Source organism: Erpetoichthys calabaricus, chromosome 9 (assembly GCF_900747795.2).
Source record: "Erpetoichthys calabaricus chromosome 9, fErpCal1.3, whole genome shotgun sequence".
NCBI lineage: Eukaryota > Metazoa > Chordata > Cladistia > Polypteriformes > Polypteridae > Erpetoichthys > Erpetoichthys calabaricus.
This window is the reverse complement of record NC_041402.2, coordinates 173,915,930-173,931,239: the sequence shown is the minus strand read 5'-3', so window position 1 is coordinate 173,931,239 and position 15,310 is coordinate 173,915,930. Positions and strand designations below refer to the sequence as shown.

Here is a 15,310-nt window from a genome sequence, read left to right as displayed (position 1 = left end):
CAATGCAGGTATACAGGCAGACAATAACTTTATATAATGTTAACTTTTACCCCCCGGGTGGAATTGAAGAGTCGCATAGTTTGGGGGAGGAATGATCTCCTCAGTCTGTCAGTGGAGCAGGACGTTGACAGCAGTCTGTCGCTGAAGCTGCTCCTCTGTCTGGAGATGATCCTGTTTAGTGGATGCAGTGGATTCTCCATAATTGACAGGAGCCTGCTCAGTGCCAGTCGCTCTGCCACAGATGTCAAACTGTCCAGCTCCATGCCTACAATAGAGCCTGCCTTCCTCACCAGTTTGTCGAGGCGTCCCTCTTCTTTATGCTGCCTCCCCAGCACACCACTGCATAGAAGAGGGCGCTCGCCACAACTGTTTGATAGAACATCTGCAGCATCTTATTGCAGATGTTGAAGGACGCCAGCCTTCTAAGGAAGTATAACCGGCTCTGTCCTCTCTTGCACAGATCTTCAGGATTGGCAGTCCAATCCAATTTTATCATCCAGCTGCACTCCCAGGTATTTACAGGTCTGCACCATCTGCACACAGTAACCTCTGATGATCACGGGGTCCATGAGGGGTCTGGGTCTCCTAAAATCCACCACCAGCTCCTTCGTTTTGCTGGTGTTCAGGTGTAGGTGGTTAGAGTCGCACCATTTAACAAAGTCCTTGATGAGGTTCCTATACTCCTCCTCCTGCCCACTCCTGATACAGCCCACGATAGCAGTGTCATCAGCGAACTTTTGTACGTGGCAGGACTCCGAGTTGTATTGGGAGTCCGATGTATATAGGCTGAACAGGACCGGAGAAAGTCAGTCCCCTGCGGCGCTGCTGTGCTGCACATACTGAGGTCTGTCTGTAAGATAGTCCACGATCCATGCCACCAGGTATGAATCTACTCCCATCTCTGTCAGCTTGTTCCTAAGGAGCAGAGGTTAGATGGTGTTGAAGTCGCTAGAGAAGTCCAGAAACATAATTCTTACTGCACCACTGCCTCATAGATGATGGCATCCTCCTACAATCATCAGATTGTAAGTTAAATAATATTTTGGCTTCCAATGCAACAAAGAACAGAATACAACATTCTCAGATCGATGGAAACCAATCCAGGATCGCGGGAAGGTGCGACCGGTATGGGGAGCATTAAGCGCAAAGGAGCCCATAGCCCTCGAAGGATCACGCGTATTTTTAAACACCTAGCGTAAGTGGACCTCCAGCCTGCAGGTGGCAGCACACGTTCACCAAGCGGGATGTTGGTTTGCCGGCAAAGAAAAAAAAAAATTATATACCAAAGCGAGACTGGCTGTAGAGTAAGCGGAAACGGAAGGGGAACTACTTCCGTGCTCGAGAAGCTAAACCGCTGCTTTTGCATTTGGCGTGGGATTTTATTTTTTGGTGCCGCTCGCTTTTTACGTTGTTTTTAATCATTTTTAAAGTAATGGGCTCATCGCAAGAGGCTGATAAGACGCTGTTTGTCGGGAATTTAGAACCCCGGGTCACCGAGGAGTTGCTGTTCGAGCTGTTTTTACAGGTAAACGGAGGTTTCGATTCACTTGCAATGCAGCGTGTTAATGTGGAAGGGTAGCTGACAGCCGCCGTGCTTCTGTCTGTCCCTTTTGAAGATTCAAACATACTTTTGTGTTTTAATGATTCCTCGTTTAACTCACATGGACACAATATTATTAACTTAATTATTAATACTCGGTAATTGTCACCAACGCAAGATGAGACCCTCCCTAAGGAATGGACATGTTGATCGATGGAAACTGGTAATAATGGTTTTCGTTTTGGGGCCGGCTGTTTGTGTGGCAGAGTTTTTAATCTGTTCAATTCAGGGGACTTTTACAGTGAAGTAGCGAAAGTTTTTTTGTGCACATTTCTTTATTAATTGCTTTGCATGTTCCAGAATTATATAACAGACATACTTTTTTTATACAAAGAAGAAAGAAAAGGGTAAGTAAAACATGTGTGCCAAAACATTTTAAATTAAATGAAGCTGCAAAGCCTTAACAGAGCAATAACTTTATTGAACTTTTTGGTTTGTCGTGATTGCAGTCTTATTAATGTAGTCGTATAATTCAATAAACCAGTGCGTACAAAATACATAAATGATGGTGTCCTACTGAAGATTCTCATGTTATATACAGGTGCTGGTCATAAAATTAGAATATCATGACAAAGTTGATTTATTTCAGTAATTCCATTCAAAAAGTGAAACTTGTATATTAGATTCATTCATTACACACAGACTGATGTATTTCAAATGTTTATTTCTTTTAATGACAACTAATGAAAGTCCCAAATTCAGTATCTCGGAAAATTAGAATATCAATTAAGACCAATGCAAAAAAGGATTTTTAGAAATGTTGGCCAACTGAAAGGTATGAAGATGAAAAGTATGAGCATGTACAGCACTCAGTATTTAGTTGGGGCTCCTTTGGCCTGGATTACTGCAGCAATGCGGCGTGGCATGGAGTCGATCAGTCTGTGGCACTGCTCAGGAGTTATGAGAGCCCATGTTGCTCTGACAGTGGCCTTCAGCTCTTCTGAATTGTTGGGTCTGGCGTATTGCATCTTCCTCTTCACAATACCCCATAGATTTTCTATGGGGTTAAGGTCAGGCGAGTTTGCTGGCCAATCAAGAACAAGGATACCATGGTCCTTAAACCAGGTACTGGTAGCTTTGGCACTGTGTGCAGGTGCCAGGGGCCTCATGTATAAACGGTGCGTATGCACAGAAATGTTGCGTACGAACCTTTCCACGCTCAAATCGCGATGTATAAAACCTAAACTTGGCGTAAAGCCACGCACATTTCCACGGTAACTCATTCCTTGGCGTACGCAATTTATCCGCCCGGTTTTGCAGACTGGCGGCACCCCGCGTCAAAGCAGTGCTACTGTTCCTGTGTGATCACTCTTTCTTTCTTAAATCCACATTCCTGGCGCGGCTTTATAAATACACTGAAACTAACTGCATATTGTTTATTAGTGTAATGCATCTGATTGTAATTAACCTGTAGCAATATAATGGTCCAGGGAATAGCCATAGTATTCCAAATACCATAACTGCTTTAGCGTTGTAACTCTCACTGCATGTTCTTTCAGCTGATCCCGTTAAGGGTTGCCACAGCAGATCATCTTTTTCCATATTACTCTCACTGCACCACTCAGGAGTATTTATATCACTGTATCTGAGTGGGAAATCACAGCAGCAGCTGATTGGAAAGAGAATTATCGGTACACAGCATGAAGCAGACGCTGCCTGAGCCACAGCAAACGCTTTAGTCCCTGTACGGACTTCGCGGTTTAGAAACAGTTTCATCCCAAGAACTCTAAACGCACTAAATCAGTCCATCAAGTGCTCCTTGTAGAAATGTTTGGACTTATAAGTACAATTACCCCACTGTAAACTTGCACTACAGTTATAATATTGCACAACCTGCGCCACTTTATAAAGCGCGTATTTACATGTGATGACGGTATTCATTTCTAAGACGAAATGCAGCAAAACATGTTGATTATATTATACAGATAAAACTTTAACTTCATTTAAATAATCTGTATTGTTTATAATTAAACATGTGAGGACACGATGCCGCAGCGCTAGCTAGTTTAGTAATTGTTCCTACCTTGCGCTGTATTATTGCTGATGCTGACGCGACACTGGAAAGATAGACGGATATAATAATTAAACACGTACTACTAAGATATTTCAATGTTCCTTAAAAGTTTTGAAGAATCGAAGTTCTAAGCTTACAGATGGCTTCACGTCTATTACATAGCTTATTGTGTGGCGATTGAGTTTTTGGAGAAAGAAAAGTAAGGACAGGAATTGGAGGTTAGTACGTTTGAAAGAGACAGTACTGCTGTGATAAATTATTTAACTGAAGGTTGCGCATGGCGCAGCAAGCCTCTTGCGTGAGACATGAACAAGCACTGCGCCACCGTGTTCCAATGTTTAATAACATGCTTTCATTCCTATCATCATGAAAAAGATATCACGTATACATCTCAGTATTTTAATTATTCAGAGAGCTGTAATATCAAGAATGTAATGGAGTATGTGTCCCGTCGGAGAAAGAGAAAGCCCGTTTAAAAAGCAGGTAGTGATTCATACACACAGAGCACATAGAAGATCAAATACAGAACAAAGCATTTAACATGCCACTTTAGTTACAATAGGATTTGAGAAACTAGTAAATTAAACGATCTTAAGATGAAGTTTATGATGTTCTACTTTAATGGCAAAATAAACTACGTGATTAAAGTGGAAATTTCGAGATTAAAGTTGACATTTCGTGCTTTTTTCCCCACTGTGTGCCTTTTTTTTGTCTGTACCCTAATAAGCTTTCAAATGACACTCAGACGGTGGGCTACGACTCGCTTTTTCACGGCGACTTTGATATGTGATTTCTTTTTTATTTCGGGCACTGTGCGACTTTGTGAAGTTGAGCCTTCGAGTTTCTCCGACACTCTGTCACTCGATCAGCTTCCTTTTGTTGATTATTCCACTGTTTAAACCAACAAATAGTACGTGTTTCATTTGCCTCCACTTGGTATTCGCTGAAATTCTTATATTTTCTCCCGTGCTTTTCCCATTGTCTTTTCACAGAAGGCTATTTATATTGATTTGCATATTCAAAGAGGCGTAATTCTGGGAGGAGTTGGGGCGGGACAGAAGGCGTGTGCACGTGCGTTACTTTTCACGCAAGTCGGGATTTATGTAGTGGAAGAACGTGAAAGTATACGTGCGCACAGATTCCTGCATCTGGATTTTTCTGTGCGTACGCACAATCCCGCTTTTGTGCTTACGCCATGTTATAGTGTGAGTTCTACGCACGGCGTTATACATGAGGCCCCAGGTCCTGTTGGAAAATGAAATCTGCATCTCCATAAAGTTCGTCAGCAGCAGGAAGCATGAAGTGCTCTAAAACTTCCTGGTGGACAGCTGCATTGACCTTGGACCTCAGAAAACACAATGGACTAACACTAGCAGATGACATGGCACCCCAAACCATCACGGACTGTGGAAACTTTACACTGGACCTCAAGCAACATGGATTCTGTGCCTCTCCTCTCTTCCTCCAGACCTTGATTTCCAAAGGAAATGTAAAATTTACTTTCATCAGAAAACATAACTTTGGACCACTCAGCAGCAGTCCAAAGGCGAGACGCTTCTGACGCTGTCTCTTGTTCAAGAGTGGCTTGACACAAGGAATGCGACAGCTGAAACTCATGTCTTGCATACGTCTGTGTGTGGTGGTTCTTGAAGCACTGACTCCAGCTGCAGTCCACTTTGTGAATCTCCTCCACATTTTTGAATAGGTTTTGTTTCCCAATCCTCTCCAGGGTGCGGTTATCCCTATTGCTTGTACACTTTTTTTCTACCACATCTTGTCCTTCCCTTCTTCTCTCTATTAATGTGCTTGGACACAGAGCTCTGTGAACAGCCAGCCTCTTTAGCAATGACCTTTTGTGTCTTGCCCTCCTTGTGCAAGGTGTCAATGGTCATCTTTTGGACAACTGTCAAGTCAGCAGTCTTCCCCATGATTGTGTAGTCTACAGAACTCGACTGAGAGACCATTTAAAGGCTTTTGCAGGTGTTTTGAGTTAATTAGCTGATTAGAGTGTGGCACCAGGTGTCTTCAATATTGAACCTTTTCACAACATTCTAATTTTCCGAGATACTGAATTTGGGACTTTCATTAGTTGTCAGTTACAGTAATCCCTCACCTATCGCGGGGGTTACGTTCCAGAGCCCCCCGCGATAGGTGAAAATCCGCGAAGTAGCGACCTATATTTATTTTATTATTTAATATTTTAAGGCTTTATAAACCCTTCCCACACTCTTATAAACCTTTCTCACTCTCTTGTTAACCTTTCCCATGCTCTTATAAACACTTCCTATGCTCTTAAACACTTTCTACATTCTTAAACACCTCAGACCAACACTGCACACTGCACGCAGCGATCAGATGTCAATGTGTCTGCACTCGCTTTGTGAAGGGGAGCAGCTGAACTCACGCTGAGCAGAAATGGACTTTGTGCTGCTTCTGCCAAAATGCCTGCTTGTCGCTCTGCGCGTTCGGAAGGAGGAGGAGGAGTGGGGGGGGGGTGTGAGGGCTGAACGCACGTTCGCTCAAACCCCCCTCCCCGGAGGCGCAGTTCGCATTGTCAAGGGGGTGGGGAGCTGAATGAACGCTAAGGAGAAGTGGACTTTGTGCTGCTTGTCGCTCTGCCTGTCAATAATTTAAAAGCCTGTACATCACCAATTTTCCTGTCTCACTGTCTTGTCTTGCGTGAAGTTAAAATGTTTTATAATAGTGAGATGTTACTCATATCCTTAGCCCGACATCCACATATCATATGTGTTAACAAAGTGTGTTTTATAAGTTTACATGTGTTTAAAGCATGTGGGATGGGTATTTTAAGGCTTAAACTATAAAAATGTTTATTTATATGGTCTTTCTATATCGCGGATTTTCTCCTGTTGCTGATGGGTCTGGAACATAACTTCCGCGATAGGCGGGCAATCACTTGTATTTAAAAACCCGCGAAGTCGTGAATCCGCGAAAAGTGAACCGCGAAGTAGCGAGGGATTACTGTATAATCATCAACATTAAAAGAAATGAACATTTGAAATACATCAGTCTGTGTGTAATGAATGAATCTAATATACTAGTTTCACTTTTTGAATGGAATTGCTGAAATAAAACAACTTTGTCATGATATTCTAATTTTATGACCAGCACCTGTACAGTACGTCAAATTTAGGATACTGCTGTAGCTAATTACAAATCGTGTTCGTCTGCGCTAAAGAAGGCATTAGCGGAACATAAGACTTTCCAGGGAGTTCTCTCTGCTAATTCTTAAAGATAAGGAGCTGAAAATACACCATGAATGTTCAGTCGCGTACGTAGCCCTCTACAGAACACACTGGCATCGTTTACAGTAAGTGTTTTACTAACTGGGTAATAGCTGTGCAATATTTTAAATGGCAATACCATGTCATATTCTCTTATTGAAAAATTGGAAAAGGTAATCATGTGATGATCTTTATCAAGTAACTGCTAGTTCACAGAACAACGTTTGGTTGATTCACCAAAGTAATGGAAAAAAGTAATAAACGGGATACTTTATTAAGTTTTGTCATTAATGGTATTGGCATGAAGTTCTGTGCCAAAGTGACACATACATTTCCGCCCTCTTACCTTATTAAAGGATGTGTGACTGCATTTATTTTTATTTTTAACATACGTTTAGTCACAAACTGTTTTATTTAGTTTGTGTTGTATTAATTATTTTTATTTTTTTACAGGCTGGACCTTTGATTACAGTGAAAATTCCCAAGGATCGTGATGGAAAGGCCAAGCAGTTTGCTTTTGTGAACTTTAAGCATGAGGTGTCGGCGCCCTATGGGATGAACCTTTTGAATGGAATGAAGCTCTTTGGGAGACCCATCAAAATCCAATTCAGATCAGGTGAAGGCACACTGCGGGCACTGGAGGGATTTGATTTTTCTTTTTGTTTGCACGTTTTTGATTTTGTTCTTGTAGTGTGTGTAGCTGCTGAAATATATAAGGTGTCATCCGGCATGGGTAACACGCGTGTCAAAAGAATTCTCAGAGTCCAAGAGTTCGTTTTAAAGGTATTTAGTGAAAGGTAAAAGCAAATAGTCCACACAAGAATAAAAGAAAAAATAGTTACACACGTACAATAAAAGGCAAAAAATAAAAAGGAAAAATGTAACTTCTTTAAACTTAGCTTTTCTTGAAAGACTTTAGTTATTTCTATACTTAAAGGTTCTTAATTTCTTCTTCTGTACGCTTTACGTACGGCACAACACATAAATTAAGTGCTGTTAAGTACATATTTGCTTCACACACTCAAAAGGCTCGTAAACCGGTTGGCACATAGGCAAGTGCCCAGGCACGGTGACAAACCGTATGCCTCTACACCTTATACAAGGCAAGGCTGTCACTAGCTGACTGAAGAATAATGTTTACTCCAAGCTGTTAGAAATGATAAGAATATACCACTGCGATTATATTTACGGGGGTTTTAGGAACTTCTCGTTATTTATGCATTGTCATCTAAGAAATATTCATGAATCTTATAAAACAAGGAAAATGGCTCTTACAGTGTGGATGAAGTAGCTGTTATCTGATCAAAACACTCAATGATTGAAAGCAGCAGTGTTTTACTAAAACTGATAGTTCACGTTTGATTAGTCGGTGAATGTGCAGTTTGCGTGTTGGTAATCCTTTTTTTTTTTTTTTTTTTTTTCCAATTTCAAGTAGTATGAAACATCAGTTAGCCACTGACTTAGAATAGGAGAGTTAGGGTTCTTCCAGATGAGCAAGATAAGTCTACGTGCCAATAGTGTAGTGAAGGCAATCGCAGTTTGTTTGTCCTTCTCCTCTGGCAGCCCACCAAACATGGCTGTTAGTGGATTGAGTTTTCTGATCACAACCAGGCCTTTAATTTCATTTGTGCTGCAACATCTAATGTAATTAAGTGGTTGGAAGTTTCGATTGGTCATGATGTCGTTTTCAGAGCTGGGAGTTGCCGCACTTCCTTTGAGCCCTGCATGTGATTGAAACACAAGAAATGTTACTGAAAAGGGAGATTTGTTTATGGGGTCGACAAGCAGCTCTGTGTGCAGCTATAAGAAAATGCAGACATTATATGACGGTCTGAGGATAACCCTCATCTGCCTGAATTTGTGTGTGAATATCCGTAGTGTTACCACACTCTAAAAAATCTAATGAAACACTCCCTTTTTTATGCAAAAAATAATGGCCACTCGTTCTAAGTATGCTATACTAGCTGTGTAAACCTGTGCGGTGAAAAGCACGGGGTCCAGAAAAATGAAACAATAATAAAAGTCTTTAAAAGAGGGAGTCTTGTCTGGCCAGAATGGTTAGGACTGGAAAGACTTGAGCTGCACAGCTGTAGGTTTACAGTGAGGAACATAAGTATTTGAACACCCTGCGATTTTGCAAGTTCTCCCACTTAGAAATCATGGAGGGGTCTGAAATTCACATTGTAGGTGCATTCCCACTGTGAGAGACAGAATGTAAAAAAAAAAAATTCAGGAAATCACATTGTATGATTTGTACAGAATTTATTTGTATTGCACTGCTGCACATAAGTATTTGAACACCTGGCAATCAGCAAGAATTGTGGCTCTCAAAGACCTGTTACTCTGCCTTTAAGAAGTCCACCTCTACTCCACTTAGTAATCTTAATTAGTAGCACCTGTCTGAGCTCTTTAAAGACACCTGTCCACCCCACAGTCAGTCAGACTCCAACTAGTCAAGTCAAGTCAACTTTATTTATAAAGCACTTTACATACAACAGCCGCTGACCAAAGTGCTGAACATAGGCTAAAATAAATTTTAAACAAAAACAAAATAATAAATAAGTAAATAAAATACAATGAATGAAACTAATTAAAACATAGTAAACACAACTAAACAGAGTTAAAACAGAGTAAAATCAACTGCTCACACAGGATCAAACGCCAAACCAAAGAGGTAAGTCTTAAGAGCAGACTTAAAAATGGGCAGTGAGGAGGCCTGTCTAATGTGGATCGGCAGTGAATTCCAGAGCCTTGGAGCCACAACGGTAAAAGTCCTATCCCCCCTGAGCTTTCGCCGAGTCCTAGGCACATCCAGAAGCAGCTGACCAGCTGATCTGAGTGAGCGGGAAGGAGAGTGCATATGCAGCAGCGCAGCGAGGTAGGGCGGAGCAAACCCATTTAAGGACTTAAAAACAAATAAAAGAATCTTAAAATGAACTCTAAGCTGAACAGGCAGCCAGTGCAGTGAGGATCACACAGGTGTAATGTGCTCATTCTTTCGCGTGCCAGTTAAAAGGCGTGTAGCAGCATTTTGCACCAGCTGGAGCCGAGACAGGGTGGACTGGCTAACACCAACATACAACGAATTACAATAGTCCAACCGGGTTGTAATAAAGGCGTGGATTACTGTTGTATATTGATCTTTGGAAAGAATGTTTTTTATCTTCGCCAAATGTCTTAGCCAAACTACAACCATGGGCAAGACCACAGAGCTGTCAAAAGACACCAGAGACAAAATGTGGACCTCCACAAGGCTGGAAAGGGCTACGGGGCAATTGCCAAGCAGCTTGGTGAAAATAGATCAACTGTTGGAGCAATTGTCAGAAAATGGAAGAGGCTAAAGATGACTGTCGGTCTCCCTCGGACAGGGGCTCCATGCAAGATCTCACCTCGTGGGGTATCACAGATGATAAGAAAGGTGAGGAATCAGCCCAGAACTACACGGGAGGAGCTGGTCAATGACATGAAGAGAGCCTGGACCACAGTTTCAAAGGTCACTGTCGGTAGAACACTATGCCGTCATGGTTTCAAATCACACATTGCACGGAAGGTTCCCCTGCTGAAGTCATCGCATGTCCAGGCCCGTCTGAAGTTTGCCAATGACCATCTGGATGATCCAGAGGAGGCATGGGAGAAAGTCATGTGGTCAGATGAGACCAAAATAGAACTTTTTGGTCTAAACTTCACTCGCCGTGTTTGGAGGAAAAAGGAGGAGTTGCATCCCAAGAACACCATCCCTACTGTGAAGCATGGGGGTGGAAACATCATGCTTTGGGGGTACTTTTCTGCGAAGGGGACAGGACGACTGCAGTGTATTAAGGAGAGGATGAATGGGGCCATGTATTGTGAGATTTTGAGCAACAACCTCCTTCCCTCAGTCAGAGCACTGAAGATGGGTTGTGGCTGGGTCTTCCAACATGACAATGACCCGAAGCACACAGCCAGGATAACCAAGGAGTGGCATATCAAGGTTCTGGAGTGGCCTAGCCAGTCTCCAGACCTAAATCCAATCGAAAATCTTTGGAGGGACCTGAAACTCCGTGTTGCTCAGCACCAGCCCCGGAACCTGACAGATCTAGAGGAGATCTGTGTGGAGGAGTGGGCCAAAATCCCTGTTGCAGTGTGTGCAAACCTGGTCAAGAACTACGGGAAACCTTTGACCTCTGTAATTGCAAACAAAGGCTTCTGTACCAAATATTTCTCCGGTGTTCAAATACTTATGTGCAGCAGTGCAATACAAATAAATTCTGTACAAATCATACAATGGGATTTCCTGAATTTTTTTTTTCCATTCTGTCTCTCACAGTTGGAATGCACCTACAATGTGAATTTCAGACACCGCCATGATTTCAAAGTGAGAGAACTTGCAAAATCGCAGGGTGTTCAAATACTTCTGTTCCTCACTGTATGTGCCAGGTGTGTAACGGGTCAACTCTCATATAATGCCTGCCTGGGCAGCTGTACACACATTTCATGTTCAGGGATATGGATTTCTAATATGGAGCAGAAATGTTCAAATGTGGTATAATCTTACCAGCCACTTGTTTTGCTGAACCTTTTTTTTATTGTCGTCCTCCAGGCAGCTCTCATGGCACACAGGAGCAGGGCAGCCCTCTGAATTCACAGAACTCGAGCCCCTCTAGCACGCCAACACACCAGGGAGCCGGCAGGTAGGTTTGCTTCTTGTGAGACTCCTAAGTAACTAAAGTCTCCGAGGGGGCAGACAGAGAGACTGTGTTGGGGGGATTGAAGGGAGCCAAGATGTCAGCAGATTTAAAACAGGAAAGTGTGCTGTCGCTAAACACTTTTAAACAGTGTCCTTGTTTTATCGGCTGGCCTTGTAGCACTTTATAACGACTTCTCGTGCTCCTGAGCTCTGTCACAGATTAAAAATGTCTGAAAGGCCGAAATGGAAATGCCATCCATCTTGGAAAGTGGGGGACGTGTAGTGTGTGCATAGCCCCTCCAAACCGGCCGACCCTGACTGGCTCGTTCGTCGGTGCGTTTCTCAAGTCGGCTCTGGTGTGCTGCAGCTTGCTTGAGCTGCGAGTTTTAATATTTTGCTTTACTGTGTTTTTCGTTACATGTTTTTTTTTCCCTTTGAACGTAAAGTAGTAGAATAGTCACGTGTATTGTGGAACCCCTCTTCACTCTTGAACATTGCTCCTTCAGGTTCGGTATGGACGGTATGCCAAATCGAGGCTTTGCGTCTCCTCAGATGGCCCAGAGGTCCTTGTCATCCCCTGACAGCCTACAGAGGCATGCGGTGGTAAGTCTGCCATGATTTTAGATGTCTGTAGTCTCTGTCAAGAAGTGGCATCATCTAGGGCAGTGACTTGTAACTCCCTTTAAGAATCTGATGAAAGCTATGGGACCCCCCCCTTCCCCAGAAATATTCACATAAACATAACTTTGCATACAATGAATATAATGTAGTTTATTTATCGAGGTTTGATTGTCTCATACATATGACTTACACAAAGTATTATTAAACTTGAAAGTAAAAAATCTAATAAAAACACTCTGCACAAAAAAAAAAAGTAATGGACACTCGTTATAGTTATGAAATACTAAACTGTGTAAGCCTGTGCTGTAGAAACTACTGAAATCATCAGAAAAAGAAATTGAAATGTCGAGATGTCCGGTAATTGAAAGGAACTACTTGGGGCGTCTCTCTCCTTGGAGGATTTGTTTTGCTGATGTGCTCACCTTGCTTGTGTAACAGTTTCTCTCTTTTCTGTGCGGTTTTACTTTGGCAACAGAGTCGCTTTCTTCTTGTGCCTTGTTAACGTGGGGCCGGCTTGCTGAGGCCTTGCACTTCTGGGCAGGACAGACAGACACACGCGTAGACGCTTATAAATAAGACAATCCCCTTGTGCAAATAAAGTGAATGTTTTCTACTGCCGTCACTACCACTGCTACTCTCGCGTTATCCACTTTATTTCAATGAGAAGATTGTTCTTGTTTGCCTTGAATAAGAATATGAAAGTGTGGAGTGGTCTTTGACAGGGTGGCACGCATATCATCTTTGACATTCGATCTGTTTCAACTTTTTGTTTTGATACAAACGAGTGCTGAAAACCCTGAAGGTATGTACAGTAGTAGTAAAGGAAAACGGAGCACTCATAGCTCGCTGTTATTTTTGTCACGAGTATGTAACTCTTATGTTTCTGTTCAGTTTCATAATCCACAATGATGTGAGTGAGTAAATAAGTGATTAGGGCACTAGGGCATGGCGGCTCACCAATGGAGCGCTTAAGATCTCCAATTCCTTTTTTGTTTTGATCAATTGTTGTGTCTCTCTGGTATGTGTGAATGAGCAAAACCCACTGAACTCCTGGGATTGTCAATGTGGGAATACCCCAAGTTGTGTGTGTGTGTGTGCAATGAGGGGCCGTGAACTGCTTAGAGAGACTTTTAATCTGACTAACTTCATAAGGTAGACTTACCGGGTGGCACAGTTACAGTATACTGGCCACGGATCCCATTGTATTCTCTCTTATGGGTCTCCATTTGCTCACCGTGTTACCTGTCCGATACTGAGGCACCACATAGCACAAGAGGAGAGCCTTGTTTTTTTTAGTAAACTGTCCGGTTAAAAAAGCCCACCATGTCTCAGTCTTAGCCTGCCCATTCACTTGTGTTCCCATCTTCCCCACAGATGAACAGCATGTGGCAGCAGCGACAAGTGAATGGAGCCGCCTCACCTCTGATGCAGCCCGGCTTCATGTCCCCTGAGCAGCAGCAGCCGACGGCACCACCGCCATCACACAGAGCAGGCAATCAGTGGCAGCAGCAGCTACAGGACGCCACAGCACAGTGCCACGGCAGGCAGGGCCCACTGCCGTACCCGCAAAGCAGAGGGCACTACGGACGGGATGCCCACTTTTCAGATCCTGGGCCCGACCGTCATTACCGGGGCCAGCGGGAGGATTACTACCATCATGATGACCGGGTGGCCCACAGTCATGGCCGAGAGTACCAGAGCAGCAGCAGACGAGACAACAAATGGCGCCAGTCACGATACTGAGGGAGGATTTTATTTGTTTTATTTTTTATTTTTTAATCTTGGACAAACTAAAAAAGAAAATGACTTTGGACAAAGAAAACAAGTTTTATGTAATCGGGTGGGGGGGGGGGTTTACTGAGCTCTGGCCTACTTCGTCACCTTAGAGAAGGTGTGCCAGTGGGCATCTAATCACGTTCAGAATGTCGATTTGTGCCTCAGTACAGACTGGCTCTATTCTGTTCTTTTTTTTTTTAATCATTATTATTAATTCTCGTCATTCTGTTAGTGAATCAGGAGCTGAACTGACAAAGGGGCAGCAGTTGAAGCCTGGGGGCACTAGACTGGCCTGCCTGCCTGCCCTGCGCTGCTGTTTCCTTTGGGTCCCGCAGGCCGGACTGAACCCCAGGACCCCCTTGCTGTTCCACTCCAAGGGTGCAGCTGCCTCTGAGAGTGCATTTCCACCAGCAGACCCCGACCAGGTCTATTTTTCCAGGTATATATTTCTATACAGTAGGTCGCATTTTATGTTTGATTGGGGGGGGGGGGGGAGGGGGGTCTCGGTGTTTGGGGGTCCTTTTTGTTACTACTGTTTTTATTTCTTCCTTGTGGGTCTGAATGTTATTAAAAAAAAAAAAATCCAAATTGGGCGGGTGGGGGGCTTAGGAAGACCCTTGTTAGTGGAACCTCTTGGTTCTTCCAGAACTTTGTCCCTTTTTCAGCTACCACTGCACAAGGAGTCCTAAAACAATGAAGAATTACCTTTGACCTTTAACCTGTGGTCATCTTTTCTTTGCTCATTTTGCTTCTCCGTTACACTGGCAATATTGGTAATTAGCGACCCCAGATTGGCAATGACTGAGAGTGTGTGTGCTGGGGTCCTGTGACGGACTTGGTCTTCTCTCAGTGTTTGCCTGTCCCTGCTTTGTGCCTCATTCCTCTACAGTAGCCATGTCATTAATAACCAAGTTATGTATGTAATAGATGGATGGTGAAGGGGTGACTGATTCTGACCTTGCTGAAGATGCTTCATTATGACATGATGGTGGTCCACAGCACCATTGCCATCTCTCCATCTTATTTTTTCCATCCATCTTATCTTTTTACTTTTTACTACCTTATCTTTATTCCTCTTGTTGCACTGAGTATGTATATGACAAAAGAATTTCCCTCGGGATAAATAAAGTTCTTATCTAATCTAATCTTATCAAAAGAAAGCACAATGTGTGCTGCAAGCTGTCCGTGTCTCAAGGCAGACCCTCCTAAAGTCCTGTCTGATGCACCACTTGGTAACATGTACTCGTTATCGAGTTTCCAGTTTCATCTGCCCTGGATTTGCTCCACTGATGGTTTTGTGAATCTTGCTGGCTCCAGTCATGTCACCTCATAACCATTGTTTGCTTAAACTGGAGAGGCTCCTCTCCTCGCAGCTCATACCCTTCTAA

At 43.1% G+C, this 15,310-nt stretch overlaps 1 protein-coding gene across 1 annotated transcript; it reads left to right on the top strand.

Moving 5' to 3' along the window:
* Positions 1-1,332: 1,332 nt before the first annotated feature.
* rbm7 (RNA binding motif protein 7) lies at positions 1,333-14,638 on the top strand. Its single transcript, XM_028810427.2, has 5 exons — positions 1,333-1,525; positions 7,313-7,475; positions 11,439-11,529; positions 12,032-12,128; positions 13,521-14,638. The coding sequence occupies exons 1-5, from the start codon at positions 1,433-1,435 to the stop codon at positions 13,887-13,889; spliced, it is 813 nt and encodes a 270-aa protein (XP_028666260.1). The 5' UTR covers positions 1,333-1,432; the 3' UTR covers positions 13,890-14,638.
* Positions 14,639-15,310: the final 672 nt, after the last annotated feature.

Excerpts from the sequence above, each read along its gene's own strand:
- rbm7 (XM_028810427.2), top strand. The coding sequence starts at position 1,433 with ATGGGCTCATCGCAAGAGGCTGATAAGACGCTGTTTGTCGGGAATTTA. Across the intron at positions 11,530-12,031 it reads ACACACCAGGGAGCCGGCAG|GTTCGGTATGGACGGTATGC; the intron begins GTAGGTTTGCTT and ends TTGCTCCTTCAG. Across the intron at positions 12,129-13,520 it reads GCCTACAGAGGCATGCGGTG|ATGAACAGCATGTGGCAGCA; the intron begins GTAAGTCTGCCA and ends TCTTCCCCACAG.